This window comes from Manduca sexta, chromosome 9 (assembly GCF_014839805.1).
Source record: "Manduca sexta isolate Smith_Timp_Sample1 chromosome 9, JHU_Msex_v1.0, whole genome shotgun sequence".
NCBI lineage: Eukaryota > Metazoa > Arthropoda > Insecta > Lepidoptera > Sphingidae > Manduca > Manduca sexta.
The window spans coordinates 1,795,764-1,822,697 of NC_051123.1; the positions used below are offsets into that span (position 1 = coordinate 1,795,764).

General features: G+C 36.7%; 1 protein-coding gene across 1 annotated transcript in view; it reads left to right on the forward strand.

Moving 5' to 3' along the window:
- Positions 1–2,614: 2,614 nt before the first annotated feature.
- The window catches only part of LOC115455661, a 44,041-nt gene continuing 19,721 nt past the window's right edge, over positions 2,615–26,934 (forward strand). The window contains exon 1 of the mRNA XM_030184319.2: positions 2,615–4,413. Coding sequence (XP_030040179.1) covers positions 3,232–4,413 — 1,182 coding nt within the window. The 5' untranslated portion in view covers positions 2,615–3,231. The remainder of the gene's footprint in view (positions 4,414–26,934) is intronic.

Sequence of the window (26,934 nt, forward strand, 5' to 3'; positions counted from 1 at the left end):
AGTAGGGGTATCGCTTCATCTCTTTCTTTTGCACGCATCGTAATTCCCGATGACGTCACATGCAACTATTTCATCCCTTTTCTGTTTTTTGACACTCTTTACCTATTTAAATGGCTTGTAACTTGTAGTTATATCTTTCACCAGATTTCAACGAGTTTTTGTTTTAGAATTTATACGAAGTACATGTTTTATAAAAGTTATAAATAAAAATAAGTGAAATACCTATTCAACCTATTATACTCTGTTCACCAGTTAAAATTACATGAAAATCTGTTTAGTAGACTTCGGAGATGTTTGCTAACAAACAAAAAAATAAACTGACTGATAAAAAATAATACTAAAATAGATTATTTGCGTTCCATTATTATTTACACCATTCTTTTTATAACTTTTTTTTCAGTATAGTGTATTATTATGTGTATAGATATGGATAAGTGGACACAGCAATAGTTTAGATGGCAGGTGGAACGGACTGGCGAGGCGAAAGTCGCGGGTTCAAAATTCAAGGCACCGTTCTTGAAGTTATGTGTTTATTCTATGTCAATAATAGCTCGTTTTAATGAGAAGATATTGTAAGGGAATCTGCAATTCACAGTCTGTGCACGGGCTCCTAGAAATCTTAAGGAAATATGACGTAATATAATAGAATAATCAATTATTTCAGATAACAATCTATATTTTAGAATATGAATTAAGATATTACGTTGTATCGACAACGTTACATCGGTAATAAATGCATTTTACACTTTCTCTTTCACTTCTAATGTAATATCCACAAAAATATTCTATTCTAATTATAATTAAATTAAATTTCATTAATTTAATTCCAATTATTCCGCATTAACTTATTACGTGAATACTCCATAAGATTCTTCGGAGCCAGCGCGTTGATATATTGGGGTATGTTACATTAGAATTTCAGAGGTAGACAAATCAGCCATCCCGTACTGGGCCAATGTGGTGGACTAAGCCCTAAAGTCTCAATAGTAGAGATGGCATTAGAGGTCTGAGGCGGCTTGAGCTCATGTGGCGCCCGTGTGTAAGAAATTCCTTGGCACCGCATAGGAGACAATGTAATCTTTAACAAATTTTTTTTTTTTTTTTTTTTTAATACACTTTATATACAAAGAGTATAAAGGCGGAATTAATGCTAAAGGCATTCTCTACCAGTCAACCTTTAGGTGGTGCAGAGACTAAAGAGGTAGGTGTACACAACGAGAGAAGGTAGTAGAGAGAACATTAACAAAGAAGATAATATTAAAACAAAAGTTATTGTGTAAAGTAAAGAAGCGGCTCGCCGGCCTTAGCATGGGCGTAGGTTGTTTGAGAGCGCCAGTGTCGCGAGTCTTTTTGAAGGTGTCTTGTCTGGGGCCCCCTAACACACTGCGCCCGCGTGCAGCGCACACCTTGCACAATAGGTAAAGCCGCCTCTGGATGGCATAGGCCGTCTCGGTTGCGTAGTTGTACTGCATGCGCGGTATGGCAGCGCTCTGAGGTCCTGGGTTCTGTCCCGGGTCGGGCAAAGAGATATTTGGGTTTTTCAGCTCAGTATCAGCCCGGAATCTCGAAGTTGTACCGATATGGCTACAGGGTCGCCTATCACATCATAAGGCAACACACTTGGCGAATAGTGGGTGCCCTGGTTGCGCCTCAGCATACTCCTTCGGGTATAAATGCGTGATGTGTGTTTGTTTTCATATTATGCGAGACCGGAGTTTTACGTTCTTAGATTACTCCGAGCTAAGTGGGTAGTGAGACATTCTTTTTCGAAACAATTCAAGCGACGGTAAGTTGTTTTTACCGCCAGTTATTGGTAATATCAGATGTATTTCGTTATTCTTCTAAATTCAAATATTTAGAACTTCGTTAGTAGTAAAATATACTAGTTCTTTATTCAACGTACCGATTCTGGATACCACGAGACAATATTAAAGGTTATGATGTACCATATAATGTACTATAAGCAACGGATACTAGGAGAATAATTGCCTTACATACTTAGATCTCTAGATATATCTTTGCCTGTCTGTTTTCATATAAACATGATATACCTAGATATACCCTGTAGGCTGACCGTGAAGACCCGTGACCATAAAGGCTGCAAAGTATTCGAAATGTCGGGAGATAATGACCGGCTATAAACTAAAATAAGAAACCAATTGTATTTTTTTTTCTCCTCTGTTTATCATGTACTGTAGTCTAAGTAGTAGAAAAGAGCAACACCAGATTTTTTTCCCGTTCTTTAGTGAGAACTGCTTTCCGAACTGGTGGTAGAGTTAATATTGACGGAATCTATATAATGTGTAACATTTTACGGATTCAAATAAATCATTCCATTTCATTTCGAAATTTGTTTTATTTAAATATACCATGGATACATGAAAACAGGCATGTCCGGCGAAACGAAAGCAATAGGTTCCTAAGTTAACGATGGTGAAATTTGTAGGTACTGTTAATTTGTTGCATTACCCTACCTTGAGAGAAACCATCAATCATAAACAATTAAAATGATTGTTTTACAACTGACAGATATTCGATAAGTGTTATGCGCAACTATAATAACAATTAATGACCGAGTGTTTATCTTCATAATAATTATTTTCGTCCATGAACGTTCACGATTGTTCCCATCGTCATATTCACGTCAAAGGTAAACTTAACGAGTCGGTAATGTATGGTTGTGAAGTCGGAATGCGCCGAGGCCGACTAACTATTGGCACATTAAAAATAACCGTCCGAGGATTAGACACGCATCAAACTCTGAAGAAAATGAGCAGCCATGAAGCGCGGCGGCCGCTCGAGCAGCGACCTTCGGGTTTCACTGCAGCGGCGCAAAAGTGTGGCATTCCGTCACGTCGGGCCGTGGTGACGTGTCGCGTAGAGAAATGCGGCCGAATTTGCGACGATTCGTTTGACACAATGCCGGTTCATCGGCACTGGTCCCTACCTACGCGGGCGGCGGCGGCCCGTCCGCGGAGTCGTCTTCACAGGTGCGTAAGCGCAGGCCGCAGGTAAACCCGCCACCTCCCCCGCCCGACGCCGCGCACCCGCATCGCCGCACCGCCCCCCTCTGCACACACCCCGTCGCGCTCCGGCCATCTTGAATTCCGCTCACTCAGACCCGCGCCCGTCTCGCGGCCAGCGCACGTACACAGCCGAGCAGCAGTGAACAATAACCCAATCAGTGTTTTTGTGTGATACAGTGTCATGTTGTGATAGTGCAGTGTCGAAATGGAATCGACGCCGATATGCCGGTGCCGAGTGCTGTACCTCGGCTCCGCGGTCCCGCAGCAGAGCAAGGACGGTCTGCAGGGCATCCAGGAACCTTTACGCGAGTTGTATCCGGAAAAGGGAGCGACGAGCGGCGGCATAGACTCGTGGCTGTCGGTCTGGTCGAACGGAATCTTACTGGAGAATGTGGACGAGAGCGGGTCGCGGGTGGCGAGGTTTTTCCCCATATCGAGTTTGCATTATTGCGCGGCCGTGCGCCGAGTGACGGTGGAGGGCGCGCCGCGGTTCCTGCCCCTAGACTCGCCGTTCGCGCGCGCGCCTGCGCCGCGACGCCCGCCCTTGTTTGCGGCCGTGCTGCGACGCACGCAGGGCATCAAAGTGCTGGAGTGTCACGCGTTCATATGTCGGCGTGAGGCGGCCGCCAACGCGCTAGTTAGGTGTTGTTTCCACGCGTACGCAGACAGTTCATACGCGAAGCGGCTGGAAGCGGAGCGGTCACCTCCACAGCTGCCGCCCGAGCCTGAGGAGGAACTCGAGGTGTACGACGGCGACGAGAACCACAAAGTGTGGGTCGGAGAGACCGAGCGCGACGACGCCAGCGACGACATTCCTCAGCCAACACGCGCGCCGCGCCCGCGACAGATCGCGCGCCCCGCTTCCGTGCCACCTCCGCCGCCGCCGCCAGAAGACCACAAGAAGAAGGCCACCACAAAGAAAACTAAAAAGAAGTCGTCCGCGTCAGCCGATGAACTGTACGCGGGGCCAGCGCCGGTGATGAATGGGCGATCATTGGGTCGCGCGCCGCCCGCGTGGGCGGGGGGTCACCCGTTGGTGCTGATGGCACACCCGGCGGCGACTCTGCCTCACGCGCGGCCTGCTACCATGGGGCACCGAGGGCGCGTGCCGGCCGCGTTAGCACCGGGACCGTTCCCAGGTGCGGCGGCAGGCCGGGGCCGTATCCAGTACGCGACGGTGGACCCGCGCCGTTCGAAGCCGCCGCCGCCACCCGCGCTGAAGGCCGCGCAGAGCATGACTGGCCTGGAGGCGGTGGAGGACGCCGGCGGTATCTACAGGAAGAAGGGCCACCTCAATGAGCGCGCCTTCTCCTACAGCATCAGACAGGAGCACCGGAGTCGTTCGCACGGATCTCTCGCCAACTTAAAGTTCGCGGCTCCACCCGAGGTGAGAATAAACAATACTCTTAACATAGATAACGTGATTCTGCTCGAAAAATAACCGTTAACAGAAGTTTAAAAAATGGGAAATGAAAAGTTTTTTATCGGTACTATTGCGTACTTTAAAACAAATCATTATTAAATCAAACTAACTTTTATATCTACGACCATTACATTTCTACCCACCATTCAATTTACAAACTTCGAAACCGTAAACGCAACAAACTAGGACACGCAGTCATTGAGTAGCGAAGGCTTTCTCCCTAAACATTCAAGTCCTTGCAAAAAAGGACTGACCCCGTGGTTACGTGACCGAACTACTCTATCGCGACCGCTCGACATCAGTCGATATGTAGGTAGCTTTTATTGAAATGAAATGATTTATTTGAATCTGTAAAATGTTATACATTATTTAGATTCCGTCAATATTATCTCTACCAGCAGTTCGGAAAGTAGTTTTCACCAGAGAAGAACGGGCAAGAAACTCTGGTGTTGCTCTTTTCAATCAGTTTAGGGTAAAGACTACTGTACATGATAAAGTAAGAAGAAAAAAAACAAAAAAAGTTTAAGCAGTTCATTTTATTATTCATATATTATTATTGAAATCTTACATTATTCCATTTGATGTAATGATATTGTCAAAACCATCGTTTTAATTATTACCGCCAATAATAGTGCTGGGTTCTGTTTGAAGGGTTTTATAACCACTGGATTTTGGACTTAACATCTGACGTTTAAGGAGGGTAGTGCAATCTATTTCTATAGTCTTGGTGGTGTTGATTAAGATTGGTCGAAACCCATACAGAGGGGCTATTTGTCGCCCATTAATCTGATGCATTCACGATCCGATATAAACTCGTAATATCAAATAAATTGATTCAAGCATTAAAACAAAGTATATACAGCATAACAGCTGTTATGGCGGCATCAATGAATTTATTGAATGAATTATGTAATATATGCTAAAAGAAATTCCGCAGTATTCGATTGCATAAACTTCAAGTGAATCAACGTGGTCCTTATTCGCATATTGTATAATATTAGAAACAAACGCGTCCATTTCTAATTGCATTTGAATTTTGACTTACCTTCAGATAATCTGTTGTTCCTTTGCCTCAAATACCAAATAATAATACGATCTGTGTGAAAATAATACACATCATGTACCAAATTAGGAAACAGTGTATAATAAGATGAAATAAATTAATAATACTGTTTAACAGTGCGAATATTTGATATTGCTTACTACACTGCATTTAGTTTTATTTGAACGGGTCGGTATAACCGGGTTAGCATCACAAGACCGTTGTGAAGTAGCAGCTTTGTTGCGTTAGGCAATATTACTAATAAATCCTCCTTTTTATTATATATTTAAAGTTACTGATCCTCTCTCTCGCAATTTATTTAAAGGTCAAAACCTATTCCTGAAATTTAATTTATCATTAATTGGTCAGCTTTCCCTATTAAATAGCATCATCCGAAATTAATTGAAGGGCCAATTAGTACCCTTTATTGTAGTTGTCATCGATGGCTTATCATCAATTTGGTCGTTTATGAATAATATATGAAACACTCCTCACGCCTTTATCCTTGAAAGGGTAGCCAGTAATGCAACGAGGATACTTATTTTCGCCATTTATGTTCCGTCCTTTGAAGTGTAGTAGTGTAGTAGTAGTTGTCCCTTGAAGTAGAGTAGTCATATCAGGCACATTTTCTTTATACGTGTACCCCACTGCTCCTCCTGATGGTAAGTGGATTGGAGTCCAATAAAATGTCGACTGACGAGAGATGATTACCAGTCGGCAGTCGACACAATTATGACGGCCTGTTGGAACCGGATATACATAGGCTGATTTGGGAACGCGACACGCATACGTGGGCCAGTATGGCGGGTTTTGACAATTTGCGTACGGTGATCGCTATACGGGCGGATATAACATATACCTTATCACCAGCTAATTTCAGACTCTGGATTGATGACAATAGAAAGATCCAATACTTTGTCTATATTATAATATGAGGCATCCAACAGCGGGCGTGCAGTTATTCAAGACAATGGCCGCGGCCCGGTTTGCGGTTACGTAGATTAAGGACCGCCACATGCGGCTAAACCAGTTAGAAATGTTACTGATGCAACTGTTTCCTCGATGTTAACCATGCATTTACGGTCAGTTTCTTCATTGAGCAGTCAAAGTAACTGTTTCTTTTGTCAAAATTAGGATGGGATTAACAACTCTTATGGATTTAGTGATATTTGTGTTGTAGCAATTCTTATGGCTTTTATTTTATCTTGTTACTGTTTTATTTGGTATATTTTCGCAATTGGTTTAAGATTGGGATTATCGACTGTGCTTGGAAGCTAATTACCAACGTTATGTGTTATCAATCATATTAGAATCTACAAAATTTCGAAATCCAAACCCGACACAAATATATGCTGGTTGCAAACATTCGGAATCAAAACCCATCATAAATATTTGCACATCACAAATATTTGTCTCGTTTCACAGTCGTATTATCGTCTCAAAGTACCGACGAGCCTCTTGCAATTTGTGGAATGTGGGTAATTTACCTGCCTACCCCATGTGACGTGTTAGTGCGAGTCATTCGAATGTTATTTTTATATGAAAGCTAACCTGTCCAGTAATACGACGGCTGGGACTCGTCTTTATTAGAGGGGCAGTTATGGAAATTTATAATTATGTTTTAGACTAATAGGAAATGTTAGAGAAACAATATTGTTTATTTATGCAAAAATACTTGTAAATAAAATTATGACGAGGATTCATTTCAGCAGAAAAAAAATATATAGATCGTGCCTATATACTTTTATTTAATACGTGCAAAGTGACCCCACTGATAATAAGTGGAGTGGCGTCCAATAGAATGTCGACTGACGAGAGATGATTACTTCTCGGCAGTCAATATAATTATGCCGGCTTGTTGGAACCGAATATACACAGGCTGATCCTGGAACGCGACACACGTAGGCCACTATGGCTGGTTTTAACACCTTGTGTACGGTGGTCGCTATCCGGGCGGATATAAAATATATCCTACCACTACCACAACCTGTAGATAATGTAGCTTATGCAAAGGTCTTTACGTCTCTCGACGTGAATGCAGTAACACATAATATTAAACCATATTAGAATCATAGGCATTTCGTTTGTTACTCGATAAAACATGTTTACATTGCACATGGAACTTTGAACTTACTGATTCCACTTTTATACTGCCGATAGGTAAACAATTGCATATTCAAGTGAATTCTGTGGTTTTTCCCAACTACGCCATCATTCAAGTACTGTTGGTATAAAGTATTCAGTAGGCATCTATTGTCATTGACAGTGACCGTGGACAAAGTTCAGGTAAAGTGAAAAATAAAACGATTTTAAAACTCGCTATGACGACGTATGACGTGTTGTTTATTAGTATTGCTTGTAGCATTGACATATGAATTTAGGATGAAATGGACCACATTCTGCTCGGGTCATCAAAATCGGTTTAGTAGTTTTGGAGATAAGTCTTCAGGCAAATTGAAAAATAAAACGATTTTAAAACTCGCTATGACGACGTATGACGTGTTGTTTATTAGTATTGCTTGTAGCATTGACATATGAATTTAGGATGAAATGGACCACATTCTGCTCGGGTCATCAAAATCGGTTTAGTAGTTTTGGAGATAAGTCTTCAGGCAAATTGAAAAATAAAACGATTTTTAAAACCCGCTATAACGAAGTATGGTAGTATTGTTTGCCAGTATTCTTTGTAGCATTGACATATATGAATTTAGGATTAAAAAAAACAGAGTGCTCCTTGAAAAATTATTTATCTGCTAATGATTCGCCTAAATCGGTTTAGTACTTTTGGACATATGCCTTCAAGTAAATCGAAAAATGAAAATATTTTTTAAAACCCGCTGTGACGAAGTATGCTAGTATTCCTCGTAGCATTGACATATGCATTTAGGATGAAATAACAGATTCTTCCTTGAATGTTTTATCTACTAATGATTTACCAAAATCAACAAGAAGTAAAACAAATCTTTAAGCGTATTTACATTTTGGAATCTTGCGAATAAGGAAAAAAAACTTTATAAAAAATAACAGTCGTTTCAATTTTATTTATTTGTATAGCCGTATATGTTTTTAAGTTAAGCCTGCCGCCTCTCATTTGTAAAGTAATTACGCGATTACAAAATTCAAGGTTAAGTATCAAATTCCACGGATACATTAAAATATGTGGCAACGGTTATTTTAATAACAATTACGACTAAATATAATTATAATTTACATATTTTTGACGCAGTGTTTTATATTGGAATTCTTTTGTATTCATATGAAGCGTTCCTTTATTTATTTATCGATACATATACAGACAACAGATTACATTTTACACAGAGTTACATTCATAACAAACGTGACATAAATCTGGCGTCCATTTACTACTGTACACAGCATTCAATAACACAGCTTCGTAGATATAAAAAAAAAACAATAGTTACATTAAGTTTTAACACTACACTAACAATAAACATTGATTAATTAAATTAAACTATTTATTTAGTAGTGGAACGAATTGACGAGATCTAGGACTCTTTGATGGGATATGATTTTTCATATGAATTGTTGACTATCGCAAGTTTTACCGTTGGTGGTGAGGTTATCTTCATTGTAGAATTATAAAAATCTATACATATTATAAAACACAGGCCCCTATTTTGTCTGGGTATATGTTATCGATTTTCTCAAATCATTCTGAACGGATTTTTATGAAATTTGGTATGAAAATAGTTTAAGACCCTGGGAAGGTTATATGCTACTTTCTATCCCGGGAAAATATAAAGCGGGACCTTTATCCCGGAAAATTCCTCCACGCAACTGAAGCCGCGAGCAAGACTTAGTATTTTATAAAATTTAGCTTTAAAAATTATTTTAATTCCAAAACAATTGGTAAAAATATAATGAATCTATATTTCTATTCATATAATAAATTTTCTTTGTTCCTAAATCAATCGAGATTGGCTGTCTTTAAATGAACTTGAAGTATGACGTCATCATTTCAAATCTCTCGTTTGTTCCACGACTGTTAATACACATTGTTTTTATACGACTCCCATTCTGATATCCATCTATTTGTTGTTGAAGGTTATTGTTAACAAAACTAACAAAAATTACATTGAAAAGTGCGATTTCACTGATTTTTGTGTTTTCAGTAGGCTTAACGAAAATTAGCGAGTAGGATCCGTTTCCCGTATATAGACAAATATTTGTGATACACAAATATTTGTTTCGGTCAGGTTTTGCGGAAATATGTATCTCGCACATTATTCCCACGACATAAGCCTTAAGAGTGGGGTCTAGATTATGTGTGTGTGCCTCGATTTATTATTTTAAGACGCATTTGATGCAAGTGTAAGTCGAAAATATTTTCTCGAATAATTATAATTTGTATCGAAAATAAAAGCAATATTTGACATTAAGAATAATACATTGGTTTTTCCAATTCAAACTATATATTGTATTACGATTTTTGCAATCTCTTATTAACCAATTCCCAGGTATAAAATATAACTTAGTTGAGATATACTTACCGTAATTTCCAATAACCGATCCCAATCGCTTTTCGATCTATCTCAGAAATGGACCAATCGGAACAAAGTATTTTTGACACGCTCACAAAAGGGCTATCTTGATTGGTTCATTCTCGGAATCGGATTAAAGATTGAGATTGCGATTGAAAACAGCTGTGAAAACTCTACTTTTACTAAATTCATACACAAACTGGGTCGAGAGTACATTAAATATTTAAATAGTATAGTTACATACCGTGTTGCACATAATTATACGTGAGCTCATCACGCTTACGTAAGTCATGCAAAAACGTGGATGTTTATCGTGACGCTAACATGTGATCATTGTTTTGTAACGTAAATATGACAACAATATAACGTTAGGAATGAGCATACAAATAAAAGGAATATGACCTCTAAATCGTGCAATTGCCTAAATTTTAATTAATAGATTTATTATTAGATTTTACATAAGTTACGTAAGGGAAGCAGGCAGGAGTCGAGTTATATGGTCCCTTCGCCAGTGTTGGTCAGAATTGCGGAATAGCGTACATACTCGTAAACACACTCTTCTTTTTGCAGTCGGTAAAGTCATCACAATCAACAAAAGTTAAAATATAAGTTAAATCTACCTTTCTGTAATTTTACTGCTTTTATATTTATACGGAAATGAGCGGGTTCTAAAACGAAAGTTGTTTAATTTCCGCACCCAGTCAAATATTTGTGTGGTTGGCAAATATTTCTTTCGGTCTATGTGCACGCCACACGGATTTAAAAAGATTTTCTTATTTAACGATTACTAATTATTTTTTATTTTTATAATTTAACATATTTAATTTATACTTATGTTTCCGATATAAATTATATCAAAAGATAATAATTTATATTTGCCTGGAAGGATTCTTGTTTGACTAAAAGTGGCGCGTTGATGTCTTTTATAGGCAAATAATTTTTGGACGTTATAAAACTATGATTTGACTATATATTTTTATAATTAACTTGTAATTTTATTGTACTGTTGTAAGATATGGGCATTTATTGAAAGGTATTAAAATCTATTGTGTCAGAATGACGAGCGCATTTCTCATGCCATATAGAGCTTTGTGGTTCAAAGTTTTGGTATTATTTAAAAGGAGCTAACCATTTGATGAACTTTGCATACCTCGTCACACAGCTACAATAAAATAACTATAAAAACGATATCCGGGTACACTTTGATTCCTATTTTAGTTGACGTCACTCATGATTCACCATCTAGGTTTCACAATTAGATTCACAATCTAGGTGGAGTGACGATCTGCGAAAGGTCGCTGGTGAGAACTGGATGCGCAGGTCGAAGACAGGGTAAAATGACGCATATCGGAGGAGGCCTATGTCCAGCAGTGGACAAAGATAGGCTGATGATGATTCACCATGCGTTCATATTTGAGGCTTGAAATATTTTAAAAGATATTTATTTTTTTCTTGTAAAAAGTTTTTTTTGCGGCCACGACAGAATGACCCCTTTTGACCCCTTTGCATCTGATGGTAAGTGGAGTGGGGTACAATAAAATGTCGACTGACGAGAGATGATTACTACTCGACTGTTATCTATTTATGCCTTATCACTAACTTTAATCTGCTGCTTCAAATCACAAACATTTTATCCTCAAAACCTTACACAGAGCCGTACACAGTGCATATTACTCTGTTTTCTCTTATATTTATCCCATGGTTGTCTGTAAGACATTGCCTTGCGCGATAAGACCGCCATTTGTAGTTTTATTGTTAATTGATTTATATATCTGGTGTACAATAAAGTAAAATAACATAACATAAAAAAGTTAAAAGGTAAAATAGCGCATTTGCATTTTACGTCTACATATCCGATCCATACCGTGATACGACCTGAGTATATCACTTATTAGCGAATCACAACTCTTGCATGTTCGAATGTAAATACCACACAAGTATTATTTGCTTGATAAAGAAAATCTCATGCACTCTACTATTAATTTATTTGGCTTTATATTTTCACAATTTTGGTAGTTATATGCATATCTTTTAAATATTTTTTTATAAGTTTCGATGGGTTGTCCTGGTGGATAAAAGCCTATTCCATCTACTTCCATTTTATGGTATGCTTATAATGTCATCTGCTACGGGGGTGGGCTCTACAAAACCACATTATGCCAAAGGTATTTCCGTTCGTAAGGCTAGCCTCTATACTTACGCAGCGCAGGTACTAACTACATGAGAATACAACGCCCCTTTTTTTCCACAAACCCCAAGTCACAGTTACACTGCACTAGTTTACTTAAACGGCATGATTCGACGTGAGACCGTCTTCCATTGTCGTATTAGCAAGTTTATAAACTCCCTTGTTACGGCAAAATAACTCTTAAATCCACGCCGCTAGGATCAATAAATTTGCGACATTAAATTTGTCGGCAAAATTATGTAGAGCAGCGGTGGTGGTTTAAATTGATCTTTATGTGAATGGTGATTAGGTTGGGTCTGGCAACAAAGTTAAGTTTGCGGCGGTGGTCCCACGCGGCCCAGTCTTGCTTGCCGACAACGGTCAATGATTCTATGTTCTGAATGAGACAATAAAATGATTTTGAATGAGACGTTATTGGGACGGGCATGGGATTTTGCGGATGATGTTTTGTGGCTGACTTTTTAGAGCATACTGTAGTTCTAGTGGTTATACAGGGGATACTAAATTCAAATACTAGGTCGAGGAACACTTTCTATGGGATAGAGGTGTAATACGTATTCAAAAATCGTGCAACATGATTTATTACATCATAACTCATTATCAACCAAAATAACGTCTGTAACCCGATGGTGTCTTACTTAGGGGGTAAAATTTATAGGTCAAAAATATTTAAAAATAGAACGGTCTACGTTTTTAGAACAAGGCAAGTCAGTTAAATTGAGTAAAACGATTCATACGAGTTTGACCTGATAGTCTCTTACTTGGAGGTAAGAGACTATTTACATTTTAGAACAAGGCAAGTCAATTACATTTTAGAAAACCAATTCTTATGGCCGAAACAGCCGGGCTTCAATATGCCCGATGTGTACACAGATGGTTTAATGAAAACGAACTTAGACTCTTTGTTAGCGCGAACGCGACCTAATATTTTGTGTTTGAGTAATATATTACCGTTGCTTCTATTTAGTATGGTTTAAAATGTACTTTCAGTAGACTATAAAACTCTTTACTACATAAAATGTCTGAAATGCTTTATTATAATATATTATTTGGAGGACATTAAAAAACTACGTGAGTTTTGCAATTTAAAATAATACCTGACGTGCTGTTTAACGCCTAAAGTCTCAACACTTATCATAGGTCATTGTAAAGAATAGAGCAGGGATCGTGAACCATTGACACGCGTGTCAGTGACAAAATAATTCACGCCTATAATATCCCAACTAAAAATTTTATACGAATATAGAAAAAGGTCGCTATAAATGTAGAATCGGATAGATAAGGCCAGCCCTGGGTGGCACATTATTTTTATTTTCAAAAAAATTTCATGTAATAACCAATAAAAGTTCGCCACCCCTACAATAGAGGAATTATGTTCATGAATAATTTTTATTTGTCGTATATGTTTTGGCCCTTATATCTTTACGTCAATCGTTCCAAACCGCCAGGCCACCGAGTTACGAGCCGCGAAAGAAAACGTTTCAATTAAATGGGTCATTGTTCATTCTCAGCTTATCACAATGAGAGTTATTAGTAACTAACAATGCATTGTTTTTCGTTTTCGTTACACTCCACTCGTTGCATATACGATTCGTAACACACTATAAGGTGGCCTCCACACTATGTTGAGATAATTATTATGACCAACTCCTTAATCTACTCCGTAACCACGATGGCTGCAAAGTCTTTGGAATGTCAGGAGAAAATAAGAATATAAAAAACCGCGATAAAATTCGAAAATAGTTTAATTTTAATAATTACTATTAGTTTATTTTTGTGATTGATTAGATAAAGTGTATGTCAATAAATCACAAATAAGGTCATGGGCCTATTCCGTCTAAGGGGTATATCCGTCTTTTTGCAATCACGGGCGTTCTCTTTTTTTGCCTTTCTTACCTATACGGTTATAGAAGCTGTTCGTCGAATAGAATGCCCGTGATTGCAAAAAGACGCATATACCCCCGTAGACGGAATAGGCCCCCTGACCTTATTTGAGATTTATTGGCATACACTCTTTATCTAATCAATCAAAAAATAAACTAATTCTACCGAAGCTGTTCTTCGAATAGAACGTTCGTAGTTGTAAAAAGACGGATTTGCCCCTATAGACGGAATAGGGCTCCCTGACTTTAATCGTGAAAAAAGATATTCGTGCTGTTGGTTCCCATACATTTTTGAATTTAAACTTCTATGGCTACATAATTTACTATTCCAAGTTTACATACACCCAATGTTCACGCTGACGTATTTAGTACCAATTACGCTTACTAGGCGCTTATAAATTTTTCATAAAAAATAAAAAAAATATTTTAATAAAAATACAAAAAAAATATATTTTAACATACTATAACGTAAACATTCGGGCTATAACAGGCAACACATTCGAGTTACTACCTTCGGTTACACACCCTAGCAACGTTTTTTGCTAGTATTACGCTCGACTCCAAACAGAACAATCACTCAAACGACCTCCAATTACCTTGTTTACGCATTCTTGTAAAGTCACTTTCATTTGACAGTTGTGTTTTTTCTGTTGCGTTTGTCTTTACTATTTGTGCGCCATTTTGAATCTATATATATAAAAATGAATTGCTGTTCGTTAGTCTCGCTAAAACTCGAGAACGGCTGAACGGATTTATCTTATCTTGGTCTTGAATTATTCGTGGAGGTCTAGGGAAAGTTTAAAAGGTGAGAAAAATTCGAATAATTGCCGGGAAAATCCTCAAAATAGCATTTTTCTATTTCCCATACAAACGTTTTCTAACTAATACGTAGAGTCAATTTGAGCTTTATTGCTATTGTATAAAGTTCACTGTTGTCTAAGCAATGTAGGTGTGTTCCTAACATCAAAGCAGTGTGCGTTGGAGCACAGAATATAATAATGTAATGTCGCGTTCTGAAACTCAACAAAAGTGATATCGCGGACCCGACTAAATTGAACAGTCACAAAATTTAATATATCATTAGTTATTTGGTTGGCTTCACGATATTATTTCTTTTGTTTTACTTTAAAATGCATGTTTTCGTTATGGACAATTTTTGAGCTACTTTTGCATATCTATACTTATAATAAATCTGTAGAGAGGTCAATTCTGTACATGAAATATATTTCCAAAATAACTGGGGGTGATTAGGGATCGATACTGATGCCAAAAATGCAATTAGTAAAAATTTTGTCTGTCTGTCTGTATAACCGTTATAGAAACAAAAACTACTCGACGGATTTTAACTTAACTTGGTACAATTATTTTTCATACTCCTGAGCTGGTTATAGTATACTTTTCATCACGCTACAATTAATAGGAGCATAGCAGTGATGGAAAATGTTGGGAAAACGGGAGAAGTTACTCCATTTTTTAAGCTTCCGTCATTTCGTGTGCAACCTTAATGGTTAAAAGTTCCTTCGATTTCACCAGGATCCCATCATCAGACCCTGACCGGACAATCGGACCACCTGCATACCACCATAAATTAAAAAAACATCTCGACAAATTGAGCACCTTCTCCATTTTTGAAACCCGAAATCCACGCGGGCGAAGCTGCGGGCGGAAGCTAGTAATAAAATAAATATAAGTGCGCAAATAGTAAATAGAGTTTAAATAAACTACGAATAATAAATATCAGCCTTGGGGCCTTATTCTCTATCCCGCACGTTATTTTGACAGTGCGTAACAAGCACGTAACACAACGCATCATGTTTAGGACTATAGAAATTTGGCTTACAGAATACCATTCCACGCACATTTCTCGAAGATAACATGACACGGCCGCGTTACGCGTTTACACTATCATACAGAATAAGGGCCCTGTATTATATACCGTCCTACTGGGCACGGGCTTCTACTACTGAGAGGGATTAGGCCTTAGTCCACTACGCTGGCCTAGTGCGGATTGGTAGACTTCACACGCCCTCAAAATTACTTAAGGTAACTTCAAAGCTAAGCAGATTTCATCACGATGTTGTGAGCCACATCCAGAAATCATTAAACCCATGGGTTTAATGATTTCTGGATGTCACTGTCACTACGTCACTAGAGACATGTCTCTAGTGACGTAGTGGCGCAACGAGAATTCACGAAGCGGTACGAGCGCAGTCCGAACATTCAACAACATCGTCCCACCGATTTTAAGATCGATTTAGAACTACCTTCATAGTTTTAAATATTGTGATTAATTGTAATTAATGTAGTTTATAGAATTGTACCTATTAATGTTTACGCATATGTATTATAGATATTACACAAACACCTGTACTAGTAGCCTATACATATAAACTTATTTTATTTTGTTTGTATCTCATGTAAGTGAATCCAATTCTTATGAGATAATAAAGTTTCTTTAACCGTATGTTTTCCTTCACCGTTTAAACAAGCGATAATTCACTAACAATACACATATAATTCTAGAAAAAAAGAAGTGTGTGCCCTTGGGGTTGAGCCTGCGGACATTCGTCTCGTCAGTCAGCTGTACAACTGACTAGGCAATCGCGGCTAGTTAATATTAAGATTGTGTAAAAATAATCATAATTAACCTGCATTTTGAATGTTTAATTTTTTGACAGTTTCCTCCTTTCGTTATTCATAACACGGATACTCAAAGGACAACATAATTTGTTTAGTTAATATTCTGTGAAAATAACCAATTAGTTCATACACATGTAGCGTCACGCCTTTTTGCCTTTTCAAGAGTGAGATACACACATTCGCAGCTATGTTAGGCCTCACGTAATAGGAAAAAGGCCTATAGTCATTTAGGGCACATTTCCATACTCCCGACTATATTGATTTGTCAGTTTGAAGTGCAAATTTTTGTCGATTCATAGGTTTATTTCGTAGATTCTATAAAACTTAAAGATACAAAATCTAAATATACTACCATGGCATCAAACCGCATATCCTTGGCTTAACAAATACCAGCAAACAGTGCATTAAAGTCTTAACTGAGTATGTATGATAATCTTGGTCAGAATGAAGCTGAACACCAGAAGGCGCATAAAAAGTAAGTTTTATGGCCCTGCACACTGCCATTAACATCTCGGAGATGGTGTCGAGAGATAATCAACAGTTAGATCAAAGACGTCGCAGAAAACGTAGGCGTAAATATTTTCCATGGGGAGGTTGTGCCCCAGAATAAAAACGGTGTTCCATGTCCTTATAATAGGAGATTTTCTTGAGACTTTTCCGCCCTTACACCCACCACTACAACTCCTGTAGGATCAGTAGTGGCACGCATTCTATGACACCGAGCGGTGAAGCTCGGCGGGCCTCAGTAACTTATTGTAATTTGTCACTATCCCGCAAAGAAATTAATTTTATAGAAAGATAGGGAGGAGTTGGAAATATTAATAGGGAAGTGTCCCTCTATAGCGAATTTATTAGGAATGTATTTTTAACAAAATAATAATTATTTTGCAATAATAATAAGATTATTATTTGGCAACACTGCAAAGATACGCCGCACATAGAAATCGTATTACTTTCACGCACTAAGAAATAACACAGGCTTAGGCAGGCACGGAACCCTTCAAAACCTCACTCAGCTTTTCGCTTATAAAACAATAGTGCATGTCGTTCTGACGTTACTTTAATTAGCAGTAACGGCTTGTCAACGGCTTTACAATTACTGTAGCGGTCCGCGGTGCACTATCATTTCGTAAGCTAAGTTAATAAGTGTGATTTGTCACGTTTCGCGTTAGGTTAATTGCACGTTGATTCGCGTTTATTTACCCTAGTAAAAAGTTGGAAATGTAACCTAAAAATAAGTTCTGTTCTTTAAATGGGGGTATATGAATGAATACTTCACGATAGGCAGCGGCTTACTTCACGGTAGGCAGTGGCTTGGTTGTGCCTCGGTATTGTTTAAATTCTAGGGGGGCAGATTCTGCTTACAATTAGGTGGTTTGTGTACTAAAAAGATATAACAATGTATCGACATAAGTTTGCGGATGGAAGGATATGTTTTATATCCGCCCGGATAGCGTCCACCGTACGCAAGGTGTAAGAATCCGCCTAGTAGCCTACGTAAGTGTGTCGCGTTCAGGGATCCTCCTGTAAATATCCGGTTTTAACAGGCCGGCATAATTTATATTAATATCTAAGGACGCTGGTGACATCGTGTCACACGGACATTTCAAATAAGACAACGACTTATTACCAACTGCTACTAACTTTTGGAGCACAAATTTGGTCCTGATGTCCTTTTTATAATTAAATATACTGTTTCATATTTTTGCTCCGGAACTATTTGGTAAACTATTTATTTAGTCGTAGTGTAAGTTCTCCTAAATCGTGTGCATGTTAAAAAAATTTAATGGTTGTCCTAAATTGTTTACATGTTAAACTGGCAGTCAATTAACCAGTGACCATTTATCCGTTCCGGTCAATATGAATTTGCTTATGATTGGCGTGAAATTGTTCTGTTACTGATCGTGTGGCAAAATTGAAACGAAGGTTTACGCTTGCAATAGCTTTGAGTTGAGATTCGTGCTAAAGACACTAAATGTGTGATTTGGTTTTGGACTGATTTCAGTATTTTAATATGTGTATTCTTTGTGAATTATTCTCATTCTTTCTAAATAATCATGTGTATTCTTTGTGAATTATCGCTTGTTTTAACGTTGAAGGAAAAAATCGTGAGGAAACCTCCATATCTGAGAAGTTCTTTATAGGAATTTCGAGGGTGTGTGAAGTCTACCAATCCGCACTAGGCCAGCGTGGGTACTAAGGCCCAATCCCTATCAGTAGTAGAGGAGGCCCGTGCCTAGCAGGTCAGTACATAATACAGGGCTGATATTATTATTATTATTTAACTGATCATAGTTTTGTATTTGAAAACGCTTAAATAGTGTCGTGTTTTATGAATAATAAATAAACAAGTATGACATTAAACATTTGAAATCAAAACAAGTTACTTGTTTTTAAAGTAAAATAAAGTTGAACTTTAAAAAATCTTCCCGTTTATGTTAATCTATGTATAAACGTTATCTTTAACCGACCAGTTAGGACTTTAGGTTTAAAAATACTCAGCTCTAGTGCTACGTTTTTTTATGCAAATTGTAATTTGATATGGCAGCATTCTTTCTCAGCTTTTATTGACTTTTGATTTTAAACTCTATATTGTGGTGTTTGAGTTTGATTTCGTTTGTGTGAACGCAGCGTATTTGTTTACATACTTTTGATTTTAAACTCTATATTGTAGTGTTTGGGTTTGATTTGGATTGTGTGAGGGCATCGGACTGGTTTGTGTAGGTTGCGCAATGCTATGGGCATTATGTGTGAATTATGAGTATATTTTCAATATAAATTCGGTCATTCAACCAACATACTAGACTTGTTTTTTATGACGTACCTAGACAGATAGCTGGCTGGTTTATGCTAAACTGTATTGTGTACGATTAGGGGTGAATATTGGTTGTCATTCGAATACTTTAAAGTTTACTTATACGTAAAGACGGATAGCTATCGTCATTAGTAACTTTTAAGGTTGTTTTTCATTTGTGCCTCCCTGCATCGGTGTTCCCCGAGTGCTATGACTTGACCATCTTTAAATGAGGCTTAAAAAGAGTACTTACTTCCCGGTAGGCAACGGCTTCGCTGTGCCTTTGCCATTGCAAAGTCCAGGAGCGGCGGATGCTACTTACAACTAGACGTACCGCTTGCCTACTGTGGCTATAAAAAGAACCATATAGTTTATATAACGAGATTTACAATTAAAAAGTAATGCATCAATGAAACACGAACGTTACAATTTTCACCCTATTTCTCTTATTTTTTTCATATTCTGAATATGAAAAATGGTGTTTTATTTTAAATAATTAAAAATAGAAAACGATGCGAAAGGTCAGTGATTTCTTTTGCAACCATGAATAAAGCGTGCGTATTCGGAACGCGACAGCCCGGGCCCGCATTCCAATAAGCGTACCACTTACGTGACATTTGCATTAGATACCCGCTATGTATGCAGCCTGTTCGATAATAGATACCAAACGAATGCATAGATATGTTGTAATCGTATATATATTAAACTGTTGTCATTGAAATAGTAAATGTTTTAACTTTCGCGAGCATTCAAGATTTTTGCTAAACCACTTTTCAGAATTTCGCGACGAAATACTTAGATTAATATGGTGTTATGCTTTGTTATTTATGTAGTACATTGTACAGCGTGCCAACAACATATAATAACCGAAGTCCCGTAGGTACCCCGTGATCTTGAAGACTGCGAAGTCTTCGAAAAATAGGGAGAAAATTATAGTATAAAAAACCGCGATAAATCGAAAAATAGTTTTATTTCAATGTCTAATTCGCATAAGGAATTATATAGTTCAATGTATCACAATTAACCAAGCGCCGAAACTCAAGGATAGCGTGTCGAATAGTTTCTGTGCAAATGCATTATTCCTTCGAATTATCGATGTAGGACGGACTGTGTTCGCAATAGGAAAATCGCAATTACTACACGCTGTAATGTTCGAGATTTCATTTCGATAATACGCGGATATGTGTGTCTAAAAATCTCTCTAAAATTTGTGATGTTTGGTTGTTAAATAAAGAAACCGCTGAATGGATTTGGATCAAGCTTAGCAAATACGTATATAAATACTACATACGTACAGGTGGAAAATATATAACCAACTCATCTCTATCCTTTGATTTGATTAACTTTTTGCGGGTTAAAAGTAATTAGTGTTCCCTGAGACTCGCTGAGCTTCACCGTTTGGTGTCATAAAATACGTGCCACTTCCGATTCTGGCTTACAGGACTTGCAGTGGTGGATGAGACGGGTTAGACTCCTATAATCAGGTAGATCAAATTCTAGATTAACAATTAGGTCTTTTATTCCAAGGACTTGGGAGGAGCTGTGAACAGAAGTTTGTAAGACATAACCATTTTTTTTTATTTTTAATTATTTGTATAAAGAGTTTATATGGAATTAGAGTTATGAAATAACTACTGCATGAAACAGCTCGGTAAGACATTAGTTAGCCTACAATCTACATGCTGTAATTAGATTGATTACAATATCTTTTAAACCAGAATATCGGCGAATGCAACGCAAATTAAAAGACTACAATCTAGTAATTTCTGAACATTGTAATAATGAAGTGATTTGTGATAGGAAATACTTTCACTAATTTTATTCTGATGCCCTTCGGAGACATATTAGACCAGAATCCTTCACCCTTAGCTGACCTTAGCTTAGAATATCGAATATCCTTGCTAGCACACCAACCGGAACTTTAAAAATATCAACCTAATATTATAGATCTGAATTTTATTTGAACACGCTAATATCTTGAATTTTTGCTCTGTTTCTGTACATTGTTTTACTTATAAAGAGAGATATTATATAGGTTTTTTTTGTCTAGAGAACAAACTTCCAGACTGTTGGAATCGCATACGAAATATATTAATACAAATATAAATTGTATCATTCTCAGCTGTTTAATATAAAAATATGCATAACTTAGTAAATTATTGTTTATTAAGCAAGTTTTCAGTATCTTTAGTAACTATGCGTTTTATTATCTTTTTTAGTAACAACATAGTAGAGGATTAGTTTACTATAATGACATTATTTTTGAGTGTTATAATAGCATTTCTTAGTAACAAGTTAGCAGTGGATTACTATATTATAACGCCATTGTTATTTTAATAAAATTCCCAACATAGTAAATTTATGCGAAGTGTTGAGGAAAACATGTTTTAAATACAACTAAAATATATGTCACGTAATGCGTGAACACGCGTCAGTGCGGGATGACGTAAAACTTGACGAGCATACTCGGATGTATCCCGTGATTAGATATTGTGACTGTTGTAATGTTTCGTAAAATTCTTGTGGATAGGTACCCGGGTAAGTGCGGATAGTAATACTTATAGCGGGCAATATAATTTAGGCAGTAATTAATAATGTTTTTTTTTTATTTGGGATAACAAACAATTGTGTAATAACCCTCTGAATGTTATAGAAATAGGCGTAACAATTACACAATCAACACTATTATTCACTGAGTAAAAATGTTTAAGTAATAATGTAGATACGGCACTGTTTTTTGACAGACACGGTACAGTGACTCCACTGCATCTGATGGTAAGTGGAGCTGGGTCCAACAGAATGTCGATTGACGAGAGATGACTACCCCTAGACAGTCGACACAGTTATGCCGGCCTGTTGGAACTGGATGTACACAGGCTGATCCCGGAACGTGACACACTTACGTGGGCCACTATGGCGGGTTTTAACACCGTGTGTACGGTGGTCGCTATCCAGGCGGATTCAAAATATATCCTTGAATTAGAAATTCATAGATTAATTCATAAATTCTTTTGCCATTTTTTTTTTGTCCAAGATATTTATTTGTAAAAAGCGGCGATAGCCTAGTTGGGTGTGGAACGGACTGCCAAGACGAATGTCCGCAGGTTCAAATCCCAAGGGCACACACCTCCGACTTTTCTAAATAATCATGTGTGTATTCTTTGTGAATTTATCGTTCGCTTTAACGGTGAAGGAAAACATCGTGAGGAAACCTGCACATCTGAGAAGTTCTCTATAGGAATTTCGAAGGTGTGTGAAGTCTACCAATCCGCACTAGGCCAGGGTGGTGGACTAAGGCCTAATCCCTCTCAGAAGTAGAGGAGGCCCGTGCTCAGCAGTGGGCAAGTATATAATACAGGGCTGATATTATTATTTATTATTATTATTTATTTGTGTGTATAACATATGCTCACGGTTTCTTTTAATTATCTAGTTGATGGTTGTATTCCGTTTAGAACATATCAAGTGAAAAGTTTTCGAGACGTAAACGCATCCAACTAGTACAGACACTTTCTCGTTGATGTAAAGACGATCAGAGACAGTTGCAATATGTAGCATTCTATTTAATATCTATATATATTTATAATGGCTTTTGCCTGCGTCTCTGCCTGCTTGTAATTTTTTTTCTGGAATAAAAAGTAGCCTATAACAATCAGGAGTAATGTAGCTGCATATAACTGAAAAATATCGAAATCGGTTTCGTAGTTCAAACAGATAAACTGCTCAGCTTTATATATTAGTATAGATATACCCATATATTATACATATGTATATTATTACAGTGAATAACGAAAACAGCTTGTCCTTCGTTTCATGATAAGCGGTACAACCGCCTATAAACAGTAGCAACACCATAAAGAATACTGAATTATAATATACTAGACAGTTTGTAATAGTTTAGAGTAGGATTTGAGAAGTAGAATATGAATAAAAACAACAAATTATTGTCAATATTGGAACATGTTAGGAATCATATAGTCTATAATTCCAACTTACCTAACATTTTCGTCACGATATCACAAACTGCAAATATTTAAAGCCCTCTAAATAAACTCTAATCTCAGTATATAGGTCAGCTGTTTCGAAGATTGCAATTTCTGTAAATTGCCTTTTGAAATTATTGCTTAAAAACCGGGTGAGGTAAAGTCTCGTGAGAACTCCTTCGTTTGTATGCGTGACTTAATTCTTTAAGTTTACTTCGTGGTGCGTTATGTCTAATCATTTTGTGGCAACATTATTGAGTTATTACAAGTCGTATCTTTAAATATTTTTAAGTCCTGTTCTTTAATGTAGTAATCATTGTTGTGGATATACATAATATATGTATGCAACATGTAGTGACATCTAAATGTTCTATGAGTTTGTATATTTATGCTTGAGTGGTGATTTCTAAATGTTCCATGAGTTGGTGGTTTGTTACCTTGTCGTCTGGTGTAAAAAATGTCACCAATTCTTTTTAGTGCCTGCATATTCGGTTAATGTTTTTAAATTTTAGTGCAGTGTTTTCTAAAAACAGGGGTTTTGCTATAAATTGTGTAACCCTAAATCGATAATCGATTTTACAAAACAATAATTAATGTACACTACTTGATACTGTGGAGGTTTTAATGTTTTTTGACTTTAACATTTCGAAGGTCCGGCCTCCTTATGTCTATTAAAATGGGCACAAATTCATATGAAGTTCTCCTTGCTATTGGCCTTAGTAAGACGATTAGTAGGTATTAAGATTACATGTTAATTAGATGTCATAAATCAATATTCGGCATTATGATTCCGTAATAAACTTTTTTGGAATAATCGATTTGAGTTACGAACGTAATCGATTTTGTAATGTATCTTTATAATCGATAAAATTGCAACTTTTTATGCTGTTACACCCTCAAAGTGTTACACCATGCGGCAACGCGCTAGTTAACAATAAATATTCAGTTTTGAACCTTATCGTTTAGCGAACATCAGAATCAATCACCCACATTGGCAGAGGAATTGAATAGGCACGTTACTGATTTGTAAGATAAAATATAAGTACTCGTTCTGACGCAGAAAAAAAGGCACAAAAAAAACTGTGTACAAAATTGATAATAACTTATTTGCAAGTTAATTGTATCAAACCACTTTATCGATTAAATTCCAGTCGAATAAATCGATTTTAATTTCTCATCGATTTATCAATGAATGATCGCAGATAGACACTCATAATTGTAATAAATTTACAAAAATTTTAATCATTATTTTCTCTTAAAAAGATTTACTCGATTGTAGCTTGTTAAATATTTAAATAAGTCATAAATCATATTTATTATATGATTTACCTGTCTAGTTTTCATAATGCTTTATGTTAATTGCATTTTTTATATGACTCACGGAAAGTAAAATTTGTGCACGCGATAAATTACAATTTAAATATTATGTGTAATACCATTATTTAATTTATGCTATTTTTTTTATATAATCGGTAAGAAACAGAGTCGGTCTCTTAGGTTTGGTTAAAACGTATAGGCTACAGATAGATAGGTTCGGAAGTCAATTCCTAAGACGGGTGAACGATAATTTTTTTTTTCGGAAATCGTATGTTATAGTATCTACTGTAGCACAAAATTTAGTATAACGATTTATATGTATAGTTATGTAAATAAATTAAATATGTAGGAAATTAAAACTGCTATTTCCTTGGCATTGTGCGTGGGAAACGAGAATTGAGTTTATAGGCCTGCTTATGTTAAATAACGGCCATTGAATATTTAAAACCATTTCGAGATTCGGCCAATTCACATAAGTTGTATAATATTATTATAGTATTTAGAATCTTAACAAATTTGTTGTATCACTGTCCAACCTCAGATTAAAAATCGTTGATATGTACCAACTTAATATAAATAAGTATTCCACTTAGACATTACTTTGAACATCAGTGAGCCAATAACACTTTTCCTAAGTATTAATTGTTATTTATTATACAAGACTGGTGTTTTGTATCACCGTTTTGCTAATAAATTCATTTAATTGTATAATTTTATATTATTTACGAGCGATAAACTTGGCGTTATTTTATCATAACTGTTATTGCTGCACAATTTATAGGATTTTGTTTACAATCAGGAGTTTCCTTTTTTTTATTGCCTTAGGCAAATGAACGAGCAGTCCGCCTGATGGTAAGCATCTGCCGCCTATAGATTAAAGCTATGTGTCAAAATATCTCCCAGAACGAAAATGGCAAATTCAAAATAATATGTACTTTTACAAGATTATATTAAAAAACATTAACAAAAATACTTTCAATATCCGATAGCACGCTACCTATGTCAAGTTGATTTTATAGTTTTAGTAGTCAAACAAGCAAGAAGATGGCATGATGGTAAGCAGCATCCGCCGCTCATGGACCAAAGCAATGCCAGAGGTACAACCTAGCCGTTGCCTACCGGAATGCAAATTATGTAAAGATTAGTTTAATTACATATATCGTATAAGTCAATATTTTATTTTTATTAAATAGCATACCAACAGTATAACATTATTTCAACTTCTATAATTACAATAATATGTCATGGTACAATGTAAACATACAGATCATAGACATGCATGACAGTTCTAGCGAGACCGGATACAATATAAAAAAATAATTAAATTTATTTGAGTATGAGAAAAAAATAAGCAACTAAACAAATATCCATATACATAGTCATGTGAAATTACATTTAATTTCTACTTTCGTTGACAATGTTAATATAATCTATTTGGTCTAATTGCAAGGCAAAACCTATATTATTAGTATCAGGCTAGAGTATGGAATTGTGCCCGTTATGGTCATAAGCCCCTATCACATCATGGGACGGAACACACACTGCGAGAAGCGGGTGCTCTGGTTGCACCTCTACTTATTTCTTTGAGGATAAAGTCGTGATCTGTGTTTGTTTTTAGTAAACTTCTCCAAAAGTAAAAAGGTTATCTATTCGTAATTTAAAAAAATATATGTTTATTCAACAATAATTTTTTACCCCCTGGTCAGCTATAAATTATAACTTTTGCGTTGGATTTTGTATAGGCTAGAATGGTCCCATTTTAATTTCATCGGTATAGGTTCTTGGACTTTGAAGATGTAGAGGTTCCCTCACAAAAATCCAATGTATAATAGGATTTTGATAATGTGTATATAAACATATAAATATATATTAGAAAGAAGATTATTACATTGCTTGTGGTTTAATATATTTCTCATTAAACGTAAAATACAATTATTATTTTATGCATTTTAATGGTTTTTGAGTTGGTTTATAACCGACTTCAAAAAAAGCGGAGGGTATTTATATAGGTAATTAAGGTGGTAGCTCAAGGTCCATTTTCATACATTTTGTTTCGGCTTTAATCTGGGTAACTAAACAAGTATTGGCAAGTAAAGAATTTAAATTCACGTCTAGTTAGTGATTAGTTCTCGCAGT